General features: G+C 41.3%; 1 protein-coding gene across 4 annotated transcripts in view; it reads left to right on the top strand.

The window, feature by feature from the left end:
- Positions 1–14,826, top strand: part of MYO1B (myosin IB) — a 193,449-nt gene extending 178,623 nt beyond the window's left edge. For all 4 annotated transcript variants that reach the window (XM_054043748.1, XM_054043750.1, XM_054043751.1 and 1 more), the window contains 2 exons: positions 1,232–1,359; positions 12,650–14,826. In XM_054043748.1, coding sequence (XP_053899723.1) covers positions 1,232–1,359; positions 12,650–12,773 — 252 coding nt within the window. In that variant the 3' untranslated portion in view covers positions 12,774–14,826. The remainder of the gene's footprint in view (positions 1–1,231; positions 1,360–12,649) is intronic.
- Positions 14,827–16,782: the final 1,956 nt, after the last annotated feature.

The raw sequence follows: 16,782 nt of genomic DNA, 5'->3' as shown, positions 1-16,782 counted from the left end.
ATCAAGCAAATTTATACTGTATGAGAAGAAATTATTTTAAAACATTAATTCTTGTGGTGTTAGCATGTAGGGTTAAAACAGCTGTCTAAACCTTTCCCACATCTATGAAGTGGTAAGTTTAAGATTACTAAAGATCAGGTAGTGGAACTGTTAAATAATGGGTGACAATTCGCTTGTGAAAATGAGACCTAGTGATTTGCTTCAGCCTTTTCAGGATTAGACTTTTTCCATTTGTAAAATGGCCCTTTAGTCTGGTTTTTATTCATAGTGAAAGCTTGTCCTTAGCTTTTTAACCCCTCGTATAGCTTTCCCTGACTCTTCAGTGTAACTGAAGTATAACGAACAGATTAGTAAATGTGTTTCTGCTCTTTAGAGGAAGTAGGAAGTTTAAAATAAATATCATCCCCTTTTTTTTCTTCTGAAAAAACTTATTAACTTCTATACCTCGGCTTCTAAAAACTCATTGAGAATATTTTTACTACATTTTTATTGTTCACTTCATCTTACTCTCTGCATTCTTCATCACTCACTTTACCATTCATCCCCTTGATGGGCGTTCAAAGAAATGTACATTATTATATCACTAATTTAGTTACCAACCTAAAAAAATCTACAAGTACTTTTGTTTCTCTTCACTGTTTGTCGAACTCTCTTAAAAATCTATTCTGTCAGCGTTTTTCTTTCTTAAATGGAGCTGATAGCCTAGCTGTTTTGTTCAACAAATTCAATTCATATAGTGCCGTGTCATGCCAGAATATCTTTTTCTGTGTGCTAGTATCAACAGTTGGTTTCAGTTCCTATGATATAGTGTGAATTGCTGTGATATAGCCAGCAGAGGGAGACTCAAACAGTACATTTCTGTAGGATCTACAAAGTTTAGTGGCTTTCCTGTGGGCTGAGGGGGAACCTACCTTGATAGTTAGAATCCCATGGAGCTTTTGCAACAGATTCTAACAGGTTTAAGATCGGATCATATTTTAAGACCAAAACTTGGATGGCGTTCCTTTTTAACTTCGACGTCAAAATACTGGCACTTGGTGGTGACAGGAAACCTCCTTCCTACCCTGTCTTGCCCAGTGGTGTACTTTACTGGTATTTGATCCTTATGTTTTGCATTTTGGGGGATGGCATAGGAAGGAGGGGTTCTAAAGTCTGCTTACCTATATAAAACTGTACAGGATTCCTCTGAGTATATTTGTGGTGATACTAACTACATTTGTTTCTGTTTCAGGGCTCAGGAGCAGCTGGTAAAGGGGATTTCCTGTTCAGCAGCGATCACCTTATTGAAATGGCCACCAAGCTTTACCGCACCACTCTCAGCCAGACCAAACAGAAACTCAACATTGAGATTTCTGACGAGTATGTTTATTTTTTGCTTGTTTTTAAAAGGACATTTCCTTCAGTGCAGCATGCTAATAGGTTCATCAGTCAAAAATCTAACCTTGGATAAACAAAAGGGTGTTATGTAACTGGGATTTTTTTCTGATGACAGAAAAATAACTTGTAATTAGGGATTCCAGTTTTCTGTTTCTATCTGTGTTCATTTCCAGTATTTGTTTTTGGCTATTTTAGAGCCTTGAAACTTAGTAGAGAAATTCTTTGTTTTTTAGGTTTGTTTGAAATGAGACTGTATACATTTGAACGGAAATCATATTTCATTATCAGTAAAATTAAATAAACACAAATTAAATTTAAAACCATCTTTTACTTGTATACATTTGTGTTTTCACACTGTGTGTAAACCACATACATAAACAGCTTTACATGCTGCTACTATGTGTGACCGAATAATGAATCATGGAGAACATGACAGGAAACGATACAGGTTTCAATTGACAGAGACAAAACATTAATAGGATGTCAGTTCATCTGAAAGATCTTTTACCTTCTTTTCAGTGTATGTTACTTAACATTCCTGTTGATGTTTAATCAGGTGTTTGTGGCTTAAGCAGAAAACTGGAATCTCCAATTATAAATTGTGTCCATTGGGTTCTGTTTCATGCTTTGGTTTCTTGGGTAAGATTCAGATTATCAATGTTATAAGCGTGGAGTAAAGTTGCCCAGTAAATTAGCTTTTATTGATTAAGTGCAAGGTCTGTTAAGAAATAGATCACCAATTGTTTTCGGACTTAGAGCCTGAATCTGCCACATTTGCTCATGTGGAGTAGAAGCATAGTCTGTGAGTAATGCCACTGATTACAGTGGGACTGCTCATAGAATAAGGTACTATTCCTTTTGAATAAAGGAAGCAGAATCTGTCCTTTTTTCTTCAAGATGTGTGTCCCTGTGGGTGCTCCACTTCAGGTGTCAATGCGTCCCGGTGCTGTTGATCGGAGATCTTCGGTAGCAGTGCCCGGTTAGACCGCGCGTGTGCAGTTGGCATCTCACGGCATCGTTGGAGTCTGTTTGGCGCACATGCGTTTCAACACCCTCAGTTCCTTCTCAACCATCCTCGGTTGAAGACGGAACTTGGGGCAGTGCTGAACCTCTTCCACTATTTTGAGAGAAAATTAGTTTTAGTTAGATAACACCTCTCCAGTTACTACCCTACCTTTAGATAGTTGCATAGAGCTCACTAAAAACAAAACAACCCTCCACCTCCCTCCCTCAAAAAAACAAAAAAAAAATCCTAGTTTTTCTTAACCTCTCTTCCCCCTTTGGGAGTGAACTCCTCTATGGTCTCGTTCTTAGACCTTCTTCAGTAGGCCACATTAAAGATGCCGGGGTCTCCTGGTTTAAAAAATGCTACTCTTGCAAAATGCTACTCATACCATGCTTGGATGGACATTCCCAGTGTGTCAGATGCCTCGGTGAGATGCACGTCCCAACTAAGTGCGTCCGCTGCAATAATCTGAAAAACAGAGCTCACCGAGACCTGCGTTTAAAGATGATTCTTATGGAGAAATCCCTCCAACCTGATTTGGAGTCTGGCAGAACAAAACCCTCTCCTAGGTGCTCTCCTACCAGGTTGGAACCAACCAAGAGCCCGGCACCACCCTCTCACGAGACGAGGAAGAGAGCCTCGACCTCCACAGACAGGAAACCGGGCACAAAGCAACAGTCCCCAACTAGGTCCTTGCCAGCTGTGCCGACTGCCTCGGGTCAGCACCTGCGACATTCCCAACACCTCTGGCACCGGGCATATGGTGCAGGAATGTAAGGAGTCAAGACCGCATCATGGCCAGGTCTCCTCCCTGGCACCGCATGTGCCGGCACCCGTGCCAGAGTCTGTGCCATCCGCGCACAGAGCCCCGGCACCAGCAACTCCACTGGCACCGGACACCATCCGGCACCGGCTGCTGGTGCTGCCATGGGACCACCGGCACTGGCCAAGACCAAAGACAACGGCTTCTGACTAAATTCTCGGTGCCGCACGCTCCAGCACAGACACAATTTCTAACACATCAAGACATCTCAGTGGATTTGCCTCTACTTGGCACCGAGGGCTCACCCTTGATCCAGCCACCCTCTCCTACTGAAAACTCTGTTTTCACAGACCGCAATGACGACGACCACGGAGACACAGTCTTTTCTCCACCCAACTCACTTCCACCACAGCAAAGACCACCTCACGGGAAAGTGCATCACAAGGACCAACCACAATTCCCATGGTTTGCTACACCAAGGATGGGACCTCAACTACCATGCCCCATGAAATGGGCACTGTGGGACCCATCGGCACCCTATAAGGCCCACTACTCCCGCACCTTCTCACCCCATAGAGCGCAGATCCGCTCTCCACCTGGATCTCCAATGCCATCCACGTCTAGAGCCCTCAAGGATCCACATGAGAAAGTGGAAGAAGAGCCCACACCTGGCATGGAGTTGCCAAACACAACTCCTCTTCTTCGCCTAATGAAGCCGTCATGCCACCCCCACCAACTATGGCAGACGGCTTCAAGCAATTTCTGGAATTATTTAAGAGGTTTGCAATCAGCCGGGGCATTCCATTGGAGGAAATACAGGACAGTCAACATAAACTCTTGAAGAGCCTCCAACCCTCGACTTCCTCAAAGATTGCACTCCCCATAAACAACGCCATATTAGAAGTGGCCGACACTATCTGGCAGACACCAGCCTCCGTCCCGCTAACCTGTAAAAGGACCGACCGGAAATATTATGTCCCAGCTAAGGCCATTTTCATACCCGCAGCCCACCTCCTTCATGATTGAAGCGGCTAACCATAGGGCTAAACAACCTCATTACTGGTCCACACTCCAGGAAAAAGACCTCAAACGCCTTGACCTCTTAAGTCGCAAGGTTTACACATCCTCTACTCTCCAATTTAGAATTGCCAACTATACCGCTCTTCTCACTAGCTATGACTTGATAATTACAACATCCCAGAGGACCAAAGAGCAGATTTACCTCCCACATCCCAGAAGACTGAAGAGCGGATTTTAAATCGATCCTGGTAGAGGGACAGCTAGTATTCAGAACGGCGCTTCAAGAGTCTCTGGACATGGCGGACATGGCAGCTCGCACCACAGCTACTGCAGTGGTGATGCATAGGGCCTCTTGTCTCTCCTCATCTGGCATCCCTAAAGAACTGCAGACCAAAGTGGAGGATTTACTGTTCAACAAAGACACACTTTTTTCTGGAAAAACCGATTAAGTTCTTCACACAATGAAAGATTCTAGGGCTACCCTCTGAACACTAGGGATCTATACCCCTCCTTCCAAGCGAAAGAGATACCAGGCTTACCAGAGGTCTCGCCCGCAGCAATACAACCACCCACATTCCAAGCAGTACGACACAAGGAGGTCCCATGGCAGGCCGAACAAACATCAACAAACCCAGTCTGAACAACCTACCTCCAACCAGTCAGGCAACAGACTGCAATTTTGAAATCTTGGTCGAGGGTCTGAGCATCCACTCCTTACCACCAGCGCCTACTTGCCCTTTTGGCCATCGCCTCCAGTGCTTCCACCACGCTTGGCAAAACATCATACAGGATTGCTGGATCCTGGAAATAGTGCAGTTGGGCTATTCCATGACCTTTATTTCAGGGACCCCTCTCACGAACATCTACTTCGGGAAGAAGTAACTCACCTGCTCCTCTTAGGTGCAATGGAATGAGTTCCAACACAACACAGAGGGAAGGGATTTTACTCCCACTATTTCTTGAACCAGAAGAAAAGCAGAGGATGGCGACCCATTCTAGACCTGCGATGACTCAACAAATTCGTCCGCTCCCAAAAATTCAGAATTGTAACATTGGGCATGATAATGCCGGCATTGGAACGAGATGACTAGACGCAAACTTCCATATCTCAATACACCCAGCACACAGACGATTCCTACGGTTCACAGTGAGGCACAACCACTTCCAATACAGAGTGCTCCCATTAGGTCTCTCCATCACACCGCAGGTGTTTTCCAAGACTCTCGTGGTGGTAGCAGCTCACCTGCGCAAACAAAGGATCATATTTTTCCCATACCTGGACGACTGCCTCAGGGCTGGTCGTACGAAGAAATGCAAATGGCAATACAGTCGACCATCGCTCTTTTCCAAAGGCTCAGACTGCAAATAAACTTTCAAAAGTCCACTGTGACAAATAGAGTTCATTGGGGCTTACCTGGACTTGACCATCATCAGAGTCTTCTTCCCGCAGGCCAGGTTCCTCACCATCAAACACCTCATACACATGGTGTCCATCTGTCCAAGGGTCAAAGCCAGAATGTGTCTGCAACTTCTGGGCCACATGGCAGCTGCCATATTTGTGGTGAAACATGCCAGACTACACATGAGGTGCTTATAGGGCTGGTTGAGTTCGCTATACAAACCCGCCAAACACAGCCTCCACCTGATGGTCATTCCACCTGCAAACGTGCTGAACTTACTGCACTGGTGGAAGGAAAGGGAGAATATATGCACAGGAGTTCCCTTTTGCCAAAATCTCCCCCGCACTCATGCTCACCACAGACGCCTCCCTGGTAGGCTGGGATGCACACCTGCAACACCACAGGTCACAAGGCAGGTGGTCTGCGCCAGAGGCCCATCTGTATATAAATCTCCTACAACTCAGAGCTGTCAGGTAAACCTGCCTTCACTTCCTCCCACTCATTCAAAACAAATCTGTTTGAGTACTCATGGACAATACTGCGTGCATGTTCTACATCAACAGACAAGGAGGGAGCAAGATCACACTCCCTGTGCATAGAAGCCATCAACTTTGTAACTGGTGCTTACAACATCGCATAGACATGACGGCTTCATACCTGTCGGGGTGTCAGAACACCACTGCCGACACCCTCAGCAGACACTTTTCACAGGAACACAAATGGGAACTAAATCCTACAGTCGCATCCCACCTAGTCTCCCTTTAGGGCTCTCCTTTGATAGATCTATTCGCCAGAGCAAGGAACCACAAATGCCAATTTTTTTGCTCCAGAGCGGGACCCAGGACTGGCTCCCTGGGAAACGCATTCCTAATCCCATGGAACAGGGCACTTAGGTGTGCATTCCCTTCGATTCCTCTAATACACAGAGTTCTCCGCAAGATCAGGGACAACAAGGCCAAGGTCATACTTATCACCCCGACATGGGCCAGACAGACCTGGTATCCTTACCTGCTTCGCGTGTCGATCCGCCCTCCGAGAACTCTCCTGATAAGACCGGACCTCCTCTCCCAGAGTGACAGCTCATCCTCCATCCACAACTGGAGAAACTTCATCTGACAGCCTGGCTCCTCCTTGGTTCCAATTGCACGAACTTGTCTATTCGGAGCAAGTCAGACGTGTTATTACACAGGAGATGCGACTCCTCCCGCAATACTTACCTCCAACAGTGGAAACATTTCTCGATGATGTGCTTACAGAAAACCCTCATGCCCTGCCTCACACCCCTTCCCAATATCCTAGACCACATTTTAGAACTCAGAAACAAAGCTTTATCACTCAGCTTCATCAGAGTTCATCTCACGACAATCAATGCCTTCCACGAGAAACTGGACAGCTCCTCTGTCTTCACACACCCTACTACAAAATGATTCCTTACCGGATTCCAAAAGCTCTACCCTGAAGTCTACTCCCCCACACCCACCTGGAATTTGAACCTCGTCCTTAGAGGCTTCATGAGACCTTTCTTTGAACTGATAGCCACCTCCTCCTTCCTCCACCTGTCCACGAAGGTTGCATTCCTCGTGGCCATCCCATCAGCCAGATGGGTTGGGGAAATAAGTGCAGTCATGGCCAACCTCCCAGTACACTAATTTCTTTAAGGACAAGATCATGATGCAACCCCACCCTAAATTTCTGCCAAAGGTAGTGTCCTCTTTCCACCTTAACCAGCTGATACACCTCCTCACTTTTTATCCCCAAGCCCCACAGGCAGCGGCACTTCATACCCTCAATGTAGAAAGGTGATTGCCTTCTACTTGAACAGAACAAAAATCATTTAGTAAATCACCTAGACTCTTCGTATCTACTGCAGAACGCTCCAAAGGAGCTGCTATTTTGAAACTGTGACTCTCCAAGTGGATCTCCGATTGTATTAGGTCCTGCTACCAGATCCACGACATTGAACATCCTGACGGCATCAGAACTCATTCCACTTGAGCTACATCAACATCAGTAGAGTTCCTACACAACGTACCAATTATTGACGTATGCAAAGCCGCTACATGGTCGTCAGCATACAAGATGCTAGAGCACTATAGTAGATCAGACAGTACTGTCTGCCACTGCCAAACTCCAAAGTCCCCCCCAATGATAGCAGGTACTGCTCTACATTCACCTGAAGTGGAGCACCCACAGGGACACCACTTGAAGAAGAAGAGAAGGTTACTCACCCTGTGCAGTAACTGAGGTTCTTTGAGATGTGTGTCCCTGTGGGAGCTCCACTACCCACCCTCCTCCCCTCTACTTTGGAGTTCGACTTAAAGGACTCTACGGTGGAGAAGGAACTGAGGGGGTTGAAACATGCCTGCGCCAAACAGACTCCAACAACGCCACGAGACACCAACTGCACACGCATGTCCCAACCGGGCACTGTTACCGAAGATCTCCGATCAACAGCGCCGGGACGTACCAACACCTGAAGTGGAGCACCCACAGGGACGCACATCTCGAAGAACCTCAGTTACTGCACAGGGTGAGTAACCTTCTCTTAGCATTAGTGAAATTAACAATTTCTCTAGGCAAAACTTGAACCCTTTATGTGCTATTGCTCACTTAACCATAGACTGCTGCCTAAAGTTTCAGTACTAAGTACAGTTTATGGAGCTGATAGATGCTGAAATGTAGGGTTAACTTGAAAAGTCAGAGTTGTTGCTATGAGGAGTCCGGTGGCACCTTTAAAGACTAACAGATTTATTTGGGCATAAGCTTTTGTGGGTAAAAAAACCCACTTCTTCAGATGTTGTTCTTCAGTTGTTGCTCTTCATCTGAAAATATCAACTTTTTTCTTAGTACTATAAAAAGTGCAATTAAATTTACTCAACCGTAAGTATAGGTGCCCTTAGCATCTTAAAATGTTGAGGCAATTCCTAATAAGGATCTCATTTAATGCTCAGTGGAGAGGCATATGCTGTCAAAATCACACTTCAGCATGCATGTTAGACTGTTTAGTGCACTTGTGTCGCCTGTCTGATGATTGAGATCTTGTCATCATTCCTGTTAACAATCAAAGGCGTCACGTCACAGAGGCTTGCATTTTTGCTTGTGGATCTGTTGTCTTGGAAATTTAAACCCTTTGGGCATAGATTGTTCTTGAATATATCCACACAAAAGTACGTAAAAAACTTCATAGTAGCACCATATTCAGTGATGGTGAAATATTGCTTTGCTGTCGCTTCTCAAGTGTAGAACTAAACACAGCTGCATGATTAGGAACTGAGGAGAAACTATGTGCCACGTTCTTGGTCTATGCTGTGCACTGCTCCTTGGGAAGGGAGTACCTGCAGGCAAGAATACCATTGACCTGTGATTATGCCCAGTCAGTTATTTTTTTCAATCAGGGGAGAGGGAAGATACATGCAAATACACTGCAATGGAAAACTATTTATTGTCACAGGAGGGGGCTAACTGCTGAGCCAAACAGATGTGCTGAAATGGGGTTATCTATCTTCTGTATTGTCATTTTTAGCAGCAAAATTCTCACAAGACATGGTGGGCCAGCTGCAGGGGGTTGTTTCAGGAGGTCAGAACATCAAGGAAAGTGCAGCACTGGTGACACAGCCTGTGGATGGAGGCGCTTAGTGGCACTTTCTAGATGCTACATGGCTGGGAGCTCTGAGCAAGTGACTCTTCAGCGTCTGGTGTTGTACAGCAGGAAAAATGTACTGAGTGGAAGCTCTGCAAAGCTCAGGCTGCGTCTTCCCCTGAGCTTTAAAGACAGCTTGATTTTGTGATTTCTGGCTGAAGGGAAACATTCTTTGAAGTTTTTGGCCTCTGCTGGAAAACCTCTTAAAGATGCTGAAAGGAAAATCTGCCTATTACAAAATACCTATTTTAGGGCAATGGGAATTGTGGAAGAGCCAAACAGTGATGTGATGCTATCTTGTTAACTGCTCTTCTTCGCCTCAGATACCCCTTCGCTGCACGTGGCGGCGGTGAAATTCAGAAAGGCTTAATAAAGGTCTGTTGGTGGTTTTTAAGAAACTGGATGGTTGCAAGGGAGTTTTTTCCCCTCTCAGTAGAAAATGAAGGGTTAGAGAAACCAGATTACAGAATTGAATCGATTCTGGACTGCAGGATGCAGCTACCAGAAACTTGCAGATGGCTGAGAAGGGGCTGTGAAATGTATATAATCACTAAACAGAGAACTGTGAAAACTGACAGAGAGTAAGCAATATGAGGGTTACTAGACTCCAGAAACACAGAATGGACGCAATTCAGAACAAACGTGCTCCAGGTGTTCATAATTTTGGTGCCTTACCAGTCTGTGCCACAAACCATAGCCAGTCTGTGCCACTTAATTTCATGTAAACAACAGTCCCTCTGGGGCAGGAAGCAGCTCAATATGGTCTTTATTATATTTCTAGTGAGGATGGTCCAATGGTTAGGGCATTAGCCTGGAACTTGGGAAACCGGGGTTCAAGGAAACCCCACTTTGCCACTAATTTCAGGGAAAAGTCACTCAGAAGTTCTCTAAGCTTCCATTCCCCATCTGTAAAATGGCTATATTAGCAATTCCCTACTCCACAGAGTGTTGTGAGGATAAATACATTAGATTGTGAGGCACTCAAATACCATAATAATGATGGCCATAAAAGTACCTATTTATCTACAAGAGAAATTCTCCAGAAATCGTAAGTTCTGTACATCTAGAATATTTTCCCTATCAAATGAGGATTCCAGATTGTTTCATTATACCCAGTAAAACCATCTTTTCTTTAAATGTGCTGCAGGTTGGGTTACCTTCTACAGGTCAGAGTTCTAATGCAACTCCCTGGTATAAAATGAGAAAGATCCTTTTCTGTATTAACTTCAGTCTTAATGGCTACTTAGAATACTGTTGGGCAAAACTTCTGGAACCCTAAAGCATTTACCAGTATGTGTATTGACTGTTAGATGCACACAATCTTTATTCCACTTTTCCCCAGACAGAAATCTATTGTATAGTGAATGGGCGACATCCACCTTGATTGCATTGGCCTCATTAGCACTACATAAGTAATTTTCCCTCTCTTAATATTTACCCCTTTTTGTCAACTGTTGAGAATAGGTCACTTCCACCTTAATTGAATTGGCCTCATTAGCACTAACCCCCAACTTGGCAAGGCAACTCCCATCTTTTCATGTGGTGTGATATATATACTGACTGCTTACTGTATTTTTCACTCCATACATCTGATGAAGTGGGTTTTAGCCCACGAAAGCTTATGCCCAAATAAATTTGTTAGTCTCTAAGGTGCCACAAGGACTCCTCATTGTTTTTATTGTATAGTGGTTATGCAAGGTAGTTTTATGCCACACAACACTTAACTGTATTTTAAGGTTATTTACTACTTGAACAACATTATCATCTTTGAAACAGTCTGCAGGCCTTGGGAATTTGATATTTTAGCATTTATGGCAATGGATATAGTTAGAGAAGGATTTTGGAAAACCAGTAGAAGAGCAAGGAGATCTGTTCCAGTGCTGCAGTAAGTAGGGAATAATTGTAAATGTCTCAAATACAAGATCTCTTTTCCCTAGATACGTTGTCACATCAATTTTTCCCTGGACTAAGATTTCTGTGTATTAGCCATGTGACCCTATCTCAGCAAATGGTTAGTGGGTGTAGAATTCTACACCCCAAAACTACTAGCAGTGGAGGGAAACAATGCATATTTATTTTAGGAAGTTTACTTAAGGAACAATGTAGATAAGGAATTTTCAAGAAATTCCATAATATAAGTCTATACATCCTGTTTTAATTTTTAAAAACTTTGTTTACAAGAGTGGTCTCGTCACAGGACCTTTTTTTATTATTTGGTGCCTGTAATCTAGATGTTAACCTTTGGTAGATCAGTAAGTGGATTTGCATCTCTGAAATTATGTTCAGTGCGGGCAGTCGGAATACCTGAGTTTTACTATCATGAAGATCAGCAGTAACAGGGAAAGCAAGTTGCTCTTCAGCAGACTGTAAAATCCCTTCATAGTAGGTCATCCTCGCTTTCAATTTAGGAGATGTTATTTTACGTTTTGTTTCTTTGAAATGGTTGTTGAGGGTAAACTTGTTCAATCTTCTCTTTCTTAAAACTATGATTAAAGAGCGTCACTTCTCTGGATCCTGCCAAATCTGCTGAGATAGCACAATCAGATGTGATGGCTCTGAGGGGCCTATGTTTTATAGTGGATGTAATATACTGATAGGAGTTATTGTGATGGATATCACACCTATAGGCAATTAGATTGCCTGATCTTAAATGGTAGCTAGAAAAGGGTAGAAATAAAATATTGGGGGAGGGGGAAAGGTAGTGATGCTTGGGTCTATAGAGCAGTTATAGTATACACATGACCATTGTTAAACCATCAGAGGGTATCTGGAGAAATGAGCATAGGGCTAGGAATTGGTAGGTCCTTGTTTTGCCACTTAGTCAACATGTGGTCTTAGGTGAGTCCTTCCACATTTGTCACCTGTAAAATGGGGCTTTTATTTACCCACTTACCAATGAGGCGTATTGCGCATTAATTGGTATATATCTGTACTGTAATTTAAACATAGACCTTAAGAAATCATCTAGTCCCTCCACTAGCATTGAGGCAGGATTAAATATACCTTGACCATCCTTGACTGGTGTTTCTCAGGCTAATATTCTGGGGGTGTATTAACAGGAGTGTTGAATGATGCTAAGTATTGTTACTTGTCATTTCGATACTTTCATGTATTAATCACGCTTTTTTAAACAGGCCATTCTGAATGTTCCCTTTCTAAACTGGTACTGCAAAAATCTAGAATTTGAAGGTGCCTTAATCTCTGACAGTGGAAGATAATAGAACACAAGGGAGCATAAATGGACAAAACTAAATATATAACATAACATTTTCTAGTTTCTAACCCTCTTTTATTACTAATACCATAAACAATTTCATGAGGTAATATCATATACCTTTTTCTTGTTACAGCAGCTAATGAAAGAGAGTCTTGCACAAACGACTATTTGCTGTACATGTGTTCTTTCCACCCTTAATTAAAACCCATTTTATTCTGTCTCCTAGGTTCCTGGTTCAATTCAAACAAGACAAAGTATGTGTGAAGTTTATACAGGGCAACCAGAAAAATGGCAACATCCCAACTTGTAAACGAAAAAACAACCGGCTCCTTGAAGTTGCTGTGCCTTAACTGCAGTTGGTCCCTCTACCTTTCATGGACTTATTTTTTTGTTATAGTGCAATTTTTAGTTTTTTGGGCTGCCAGTGGCTAATAGCTTTAGAAACCCTTGGCAAAATATTTGACTAATAAGCTTTTAAATCTTTCTTAATACAATAGTTTTAACCCTCAACATGTACATTTTGTCCAGTGGCAGCATTTTATGAACTGACAAATATCTGTTGCATATGACATGTGCTCTTTGTTTAGCCATCACATTTTAGTACAGCATACCATAAACCCACATATTAATGGAAAAACTTTTAATACTCATTGGACTAGAAATCTGCCTAACAGAAGACATATAGATGGCATCATAAAAGACATGATGCTTATTGGTAACTTCTGCCCCTTGCATTTTTATACCAATCTGTGCTGGTGATCTAAAGGGTTAATTGTTTGTTACCATTAGAGAGACTGGTAAAATTACGAGACTGAAACAGTAACTTTAATTGTAAACAGCTCTAAGAGGTATGTAACTTGATCTTTAACAGAATATAGTGCAGGAAAACCTAATTCTGCAGAGCAGAAGGAATGTACAACTGCCTATGCAGCATATGCATATGGTTTTTATTTGCAGTAAAGAAGCTGGTGTTTCAAAACAGGCTTTCTAATTAGGTCAGATATTTTTAATGACTATACAGTAGGAAGCAGAATAGAATTATTAAGGCGGCAACAACATATTTCTTTCATTCACAAAAACTATATAATTCAAAGCATATTTTCTATTCTGCTTTTTTCCTTAAATTACTGGTTCACATTAGATCCTGAAAAATGCAGTAGCATGACTAATGAAAACTGCAAGGTATTTAAACTGTTTAGTTATTATCTGAAGGGTTAGTCTTTTTCAGATATGGGCATGTACAATGTGCAATAAAACACTCATGACATTTTGTGAAAAATTATTTATAATACACTTTTGTGTGTAAGAGAGAGATGATTGGTACAGCCTGCATAGATGATGTAGGGATGAAAGTAGGTTTGTGGTTTTAATTTGCAGTTTTTTAGAATGTACACTACAGTTGTTAATTTGGGGAAAGTACTTAGAATTAAAAAGTTTCGTAATTCTGGGGGATGATGTACATAAATTGATATTATAATAATAAAATTGTCCTAGTTCTCTGATGTTTGGTACTCTTATGTTATAACCATATTTTTGTATTTCAAAACTGTTATATATAAGTTTTTTTTGTGCCTGATGTAATGTGTGCACAGAAACACTTTACAATCAAGAACTGCATTATAAACTTTCAGTATAACTGCCTGCAATTAATCTTTTATAAACCAGAAGCATTAGCTGAAAGCATGGATTTATGGGGACATTTTTTGAGTTTTTAGATAGAGGGAACTGCTCAAGTGAAGGGTTTGTTGAATGTAATTGTTTGATTTGTTGATGCAAGGACAGTTGAGAAGTATTGTGTGCTTGCAGGCTGATACAAATCCCTGCCTTCAAAGACAGGTTAAGACATCAGATATGCAATGCTGAAAGCCCAAGCATAAATAAAGTAAAGATAAAGCAAAGTTCAGAGTCTCGTTACTCTCCTGTTGGTGAAGTTATGTAGTACTTATGAAGGTTTCCTTATGTAGTTGTTCTATTGTAATGTAGACTTTCAATATTAAAACCCTACTACTTATTGCAGCAGAGTCACCAGGGCCTCACACACACTCCTTACATGTCCAGAAAAACAGTTGTTCCACTTTTGAAATTTTTGTCACATTTTGGTTTGGGTTAAAATGAAATAAAAGGGTTTAGCTGTGATTGGGGCACAAAATGGTTGCTTTCACTTGTCTCCTTAATGCTACTAAGGTGTCATTTTTTTTGAATGGTAATAGTGGTGAAACTTGTGTTAAACTTTTCTTAAATGTGACAAAAGCTACTTCTTTCTCATAATCTTTTAGTAATACCTGAAGGCTCGAAATAAAGCTGTGTTGTCAGATTAATGAATTGTAAGTTTTAAAGCAGCCTAGAAATGCTATTATTGGAGAAGTTTACAAAAATAAACCACGGTATCAATTTCTAGAGCAATATTAGGGTCACTCAGATTGTGAAGTCATTGCCCTAAAAACATAGCACAAATGTGGTGGTCTAATATTTCAAACTCCATTCTTCACATACAATGAATTAAAATTTCCGCTTGGCAAAGTGTAACCTAGTTAAAGCTACAGGGACTTGTAAAGCTGTTTAACTTTTCAAACTGCTTCCACTAGGAACCTATTAGGGCCAAATTTTCAAAATATAATCTGGAAATAAAGAAGGCAGACATGTACATTCTGCCATTGGGAATGGGCGACAGAGGATGGATCACTTGATGATTACCTGTTCTGTTCATTCTCTTTGGGGCCCCTGGCACTGGCCACTGTCGGAAGACAAAGGTCCATAAAGCCCAGTATCCTGGTCTGACCCAGTATGGCTGTTCTTATGTCATTAGTTCCTGCAATTGTTTGCATGTGGAAAATTAAAGGTGGAGTTCAGGAGCATTTGAACATTTGACCCCTGGAATCAGTGTTACCTTTTCACTTTTGCATCAAGTCACTATGTAAATTACTTCAATTTTATCCTCTGGGTGTATTTAAAATGATCACACTAAAAGAATAGTGAGATATTTGAAGAAGATGAAGGTCTTTACCTTGGTTTCTACTGTGTCGTTTGTTTTCCAGACCGGTGGTAATTTCTAACCTGTGAACTAGTTCACACTTCGTCATCTATTGCAATTGGACACCTAAAAAAATATTGGATTCTAAATGTATAGAAAGGTTTTTTGAACATACATTATTTGGATATGTTCATTTAATCATGATATTTTGAAGTTTAGAATAAGCATACAAGGTCATTTGGTCAGTTTCCTTTCCTTCCATTTCCTTTCTTAACCTACTGTGGTGCAACTGTAAAAAGGGGCAAAAATACGCTGGTGCTGAATTTACCTATCGCTTTATCTGATCTGTAATTTTTCATCTGTCATTGGAACTCTCTGTCAAGGGGAGGGAACTCCCTGCATGAGACTTCACCAAATAAATAAAACTTTGTTCCTAGACCCATATCCTCTCTAAATCTGTATGCTGCTACTTGTCCTCCTTGCAAGTTTTACCTGTATGGGATTGGGAAGAAGTTCAGATTTCAGGTTAAACTTGATACTCAGATTAACCTGATGTCGATGAGTGGTTTGGGAAAACATAAAATCTGAATTTTATGTGTAATTTTCTTGTGAAGCAACATCTCTTTCCAAGTGATTTCACAATAATCTTTTATTTTTCAATGACATTCTCTTGTGTGCAATGTGATGTGAATGAGTTAAACCTTTCTCTAGACATTGCTTTCTTTGAACATTCTGCAAATTCAGCATTCCTGTTGTCAGGATTTGGATTGGCTGCCCAAGGGAATGGTGTAAATAGGCCAGATTAACTTGATTTTTCATAAAATGGCATCAAGCCACAAACCTATTTTTTGTTTTATGGAAGGAAGAAGAGAATTTTATTTTATTTTATTTTTTTACAGTTTTATACTGAATTATATAATTGATTTTTCATTATACAAATCACGGCATAAGTAAACTAAGATGTAAAGCAAATAAAGAACAGTATTCGTATTAGGCCAGGTTTGTTTATATTTTGTTTTGCTTTTGCCAGAAGAGAAAGTATTGTTTTTCTAATCACTTCTGGAATCAGTTAAAAAGCCTAAACTTAAATATTAAATGAGATCTTTTCCCCTTCTGCTGAATTTTCATTGTTTAATAGATAAACCTTTAAATATTTAAGTCCTTACTTTTGAAAAACACATTTCAGTGTTCTATAGGATCTGATATAGTTTATTTCTGCAAATGGCACTGTAGTATAATTGCTATTTGAAGAGGAGAGGAAGGGCAATACAAATTAAATATTTAAGCTTCTCTGGACATTAAATTGTGTCAAGGACAGAAAGGAAAAACTAAACAGTTTAAAGGGATACCATCAACTTAAACTTCACACATATGTGTTGTTGCAAGTA

Source organism: Malaclemys terrapin, chromosome 11 (genome assembly GCF_027887155.1).
Source record: "Malaclemys terrapin pileata isolate rMalTer1 chromosome 11, rMalTer1.hap1, whole genome shotgun sequence".
Lineage (NCBI taxonomy): Eukaryota > Metazoa > Chordata > Testudines > Emydidae > Malaclemys > Malaclemys terrapin.
Note: the sequence above shows the minus strand (reverse complement) of the source record. Positions and strands in the feature narration are given on the sequence as shown.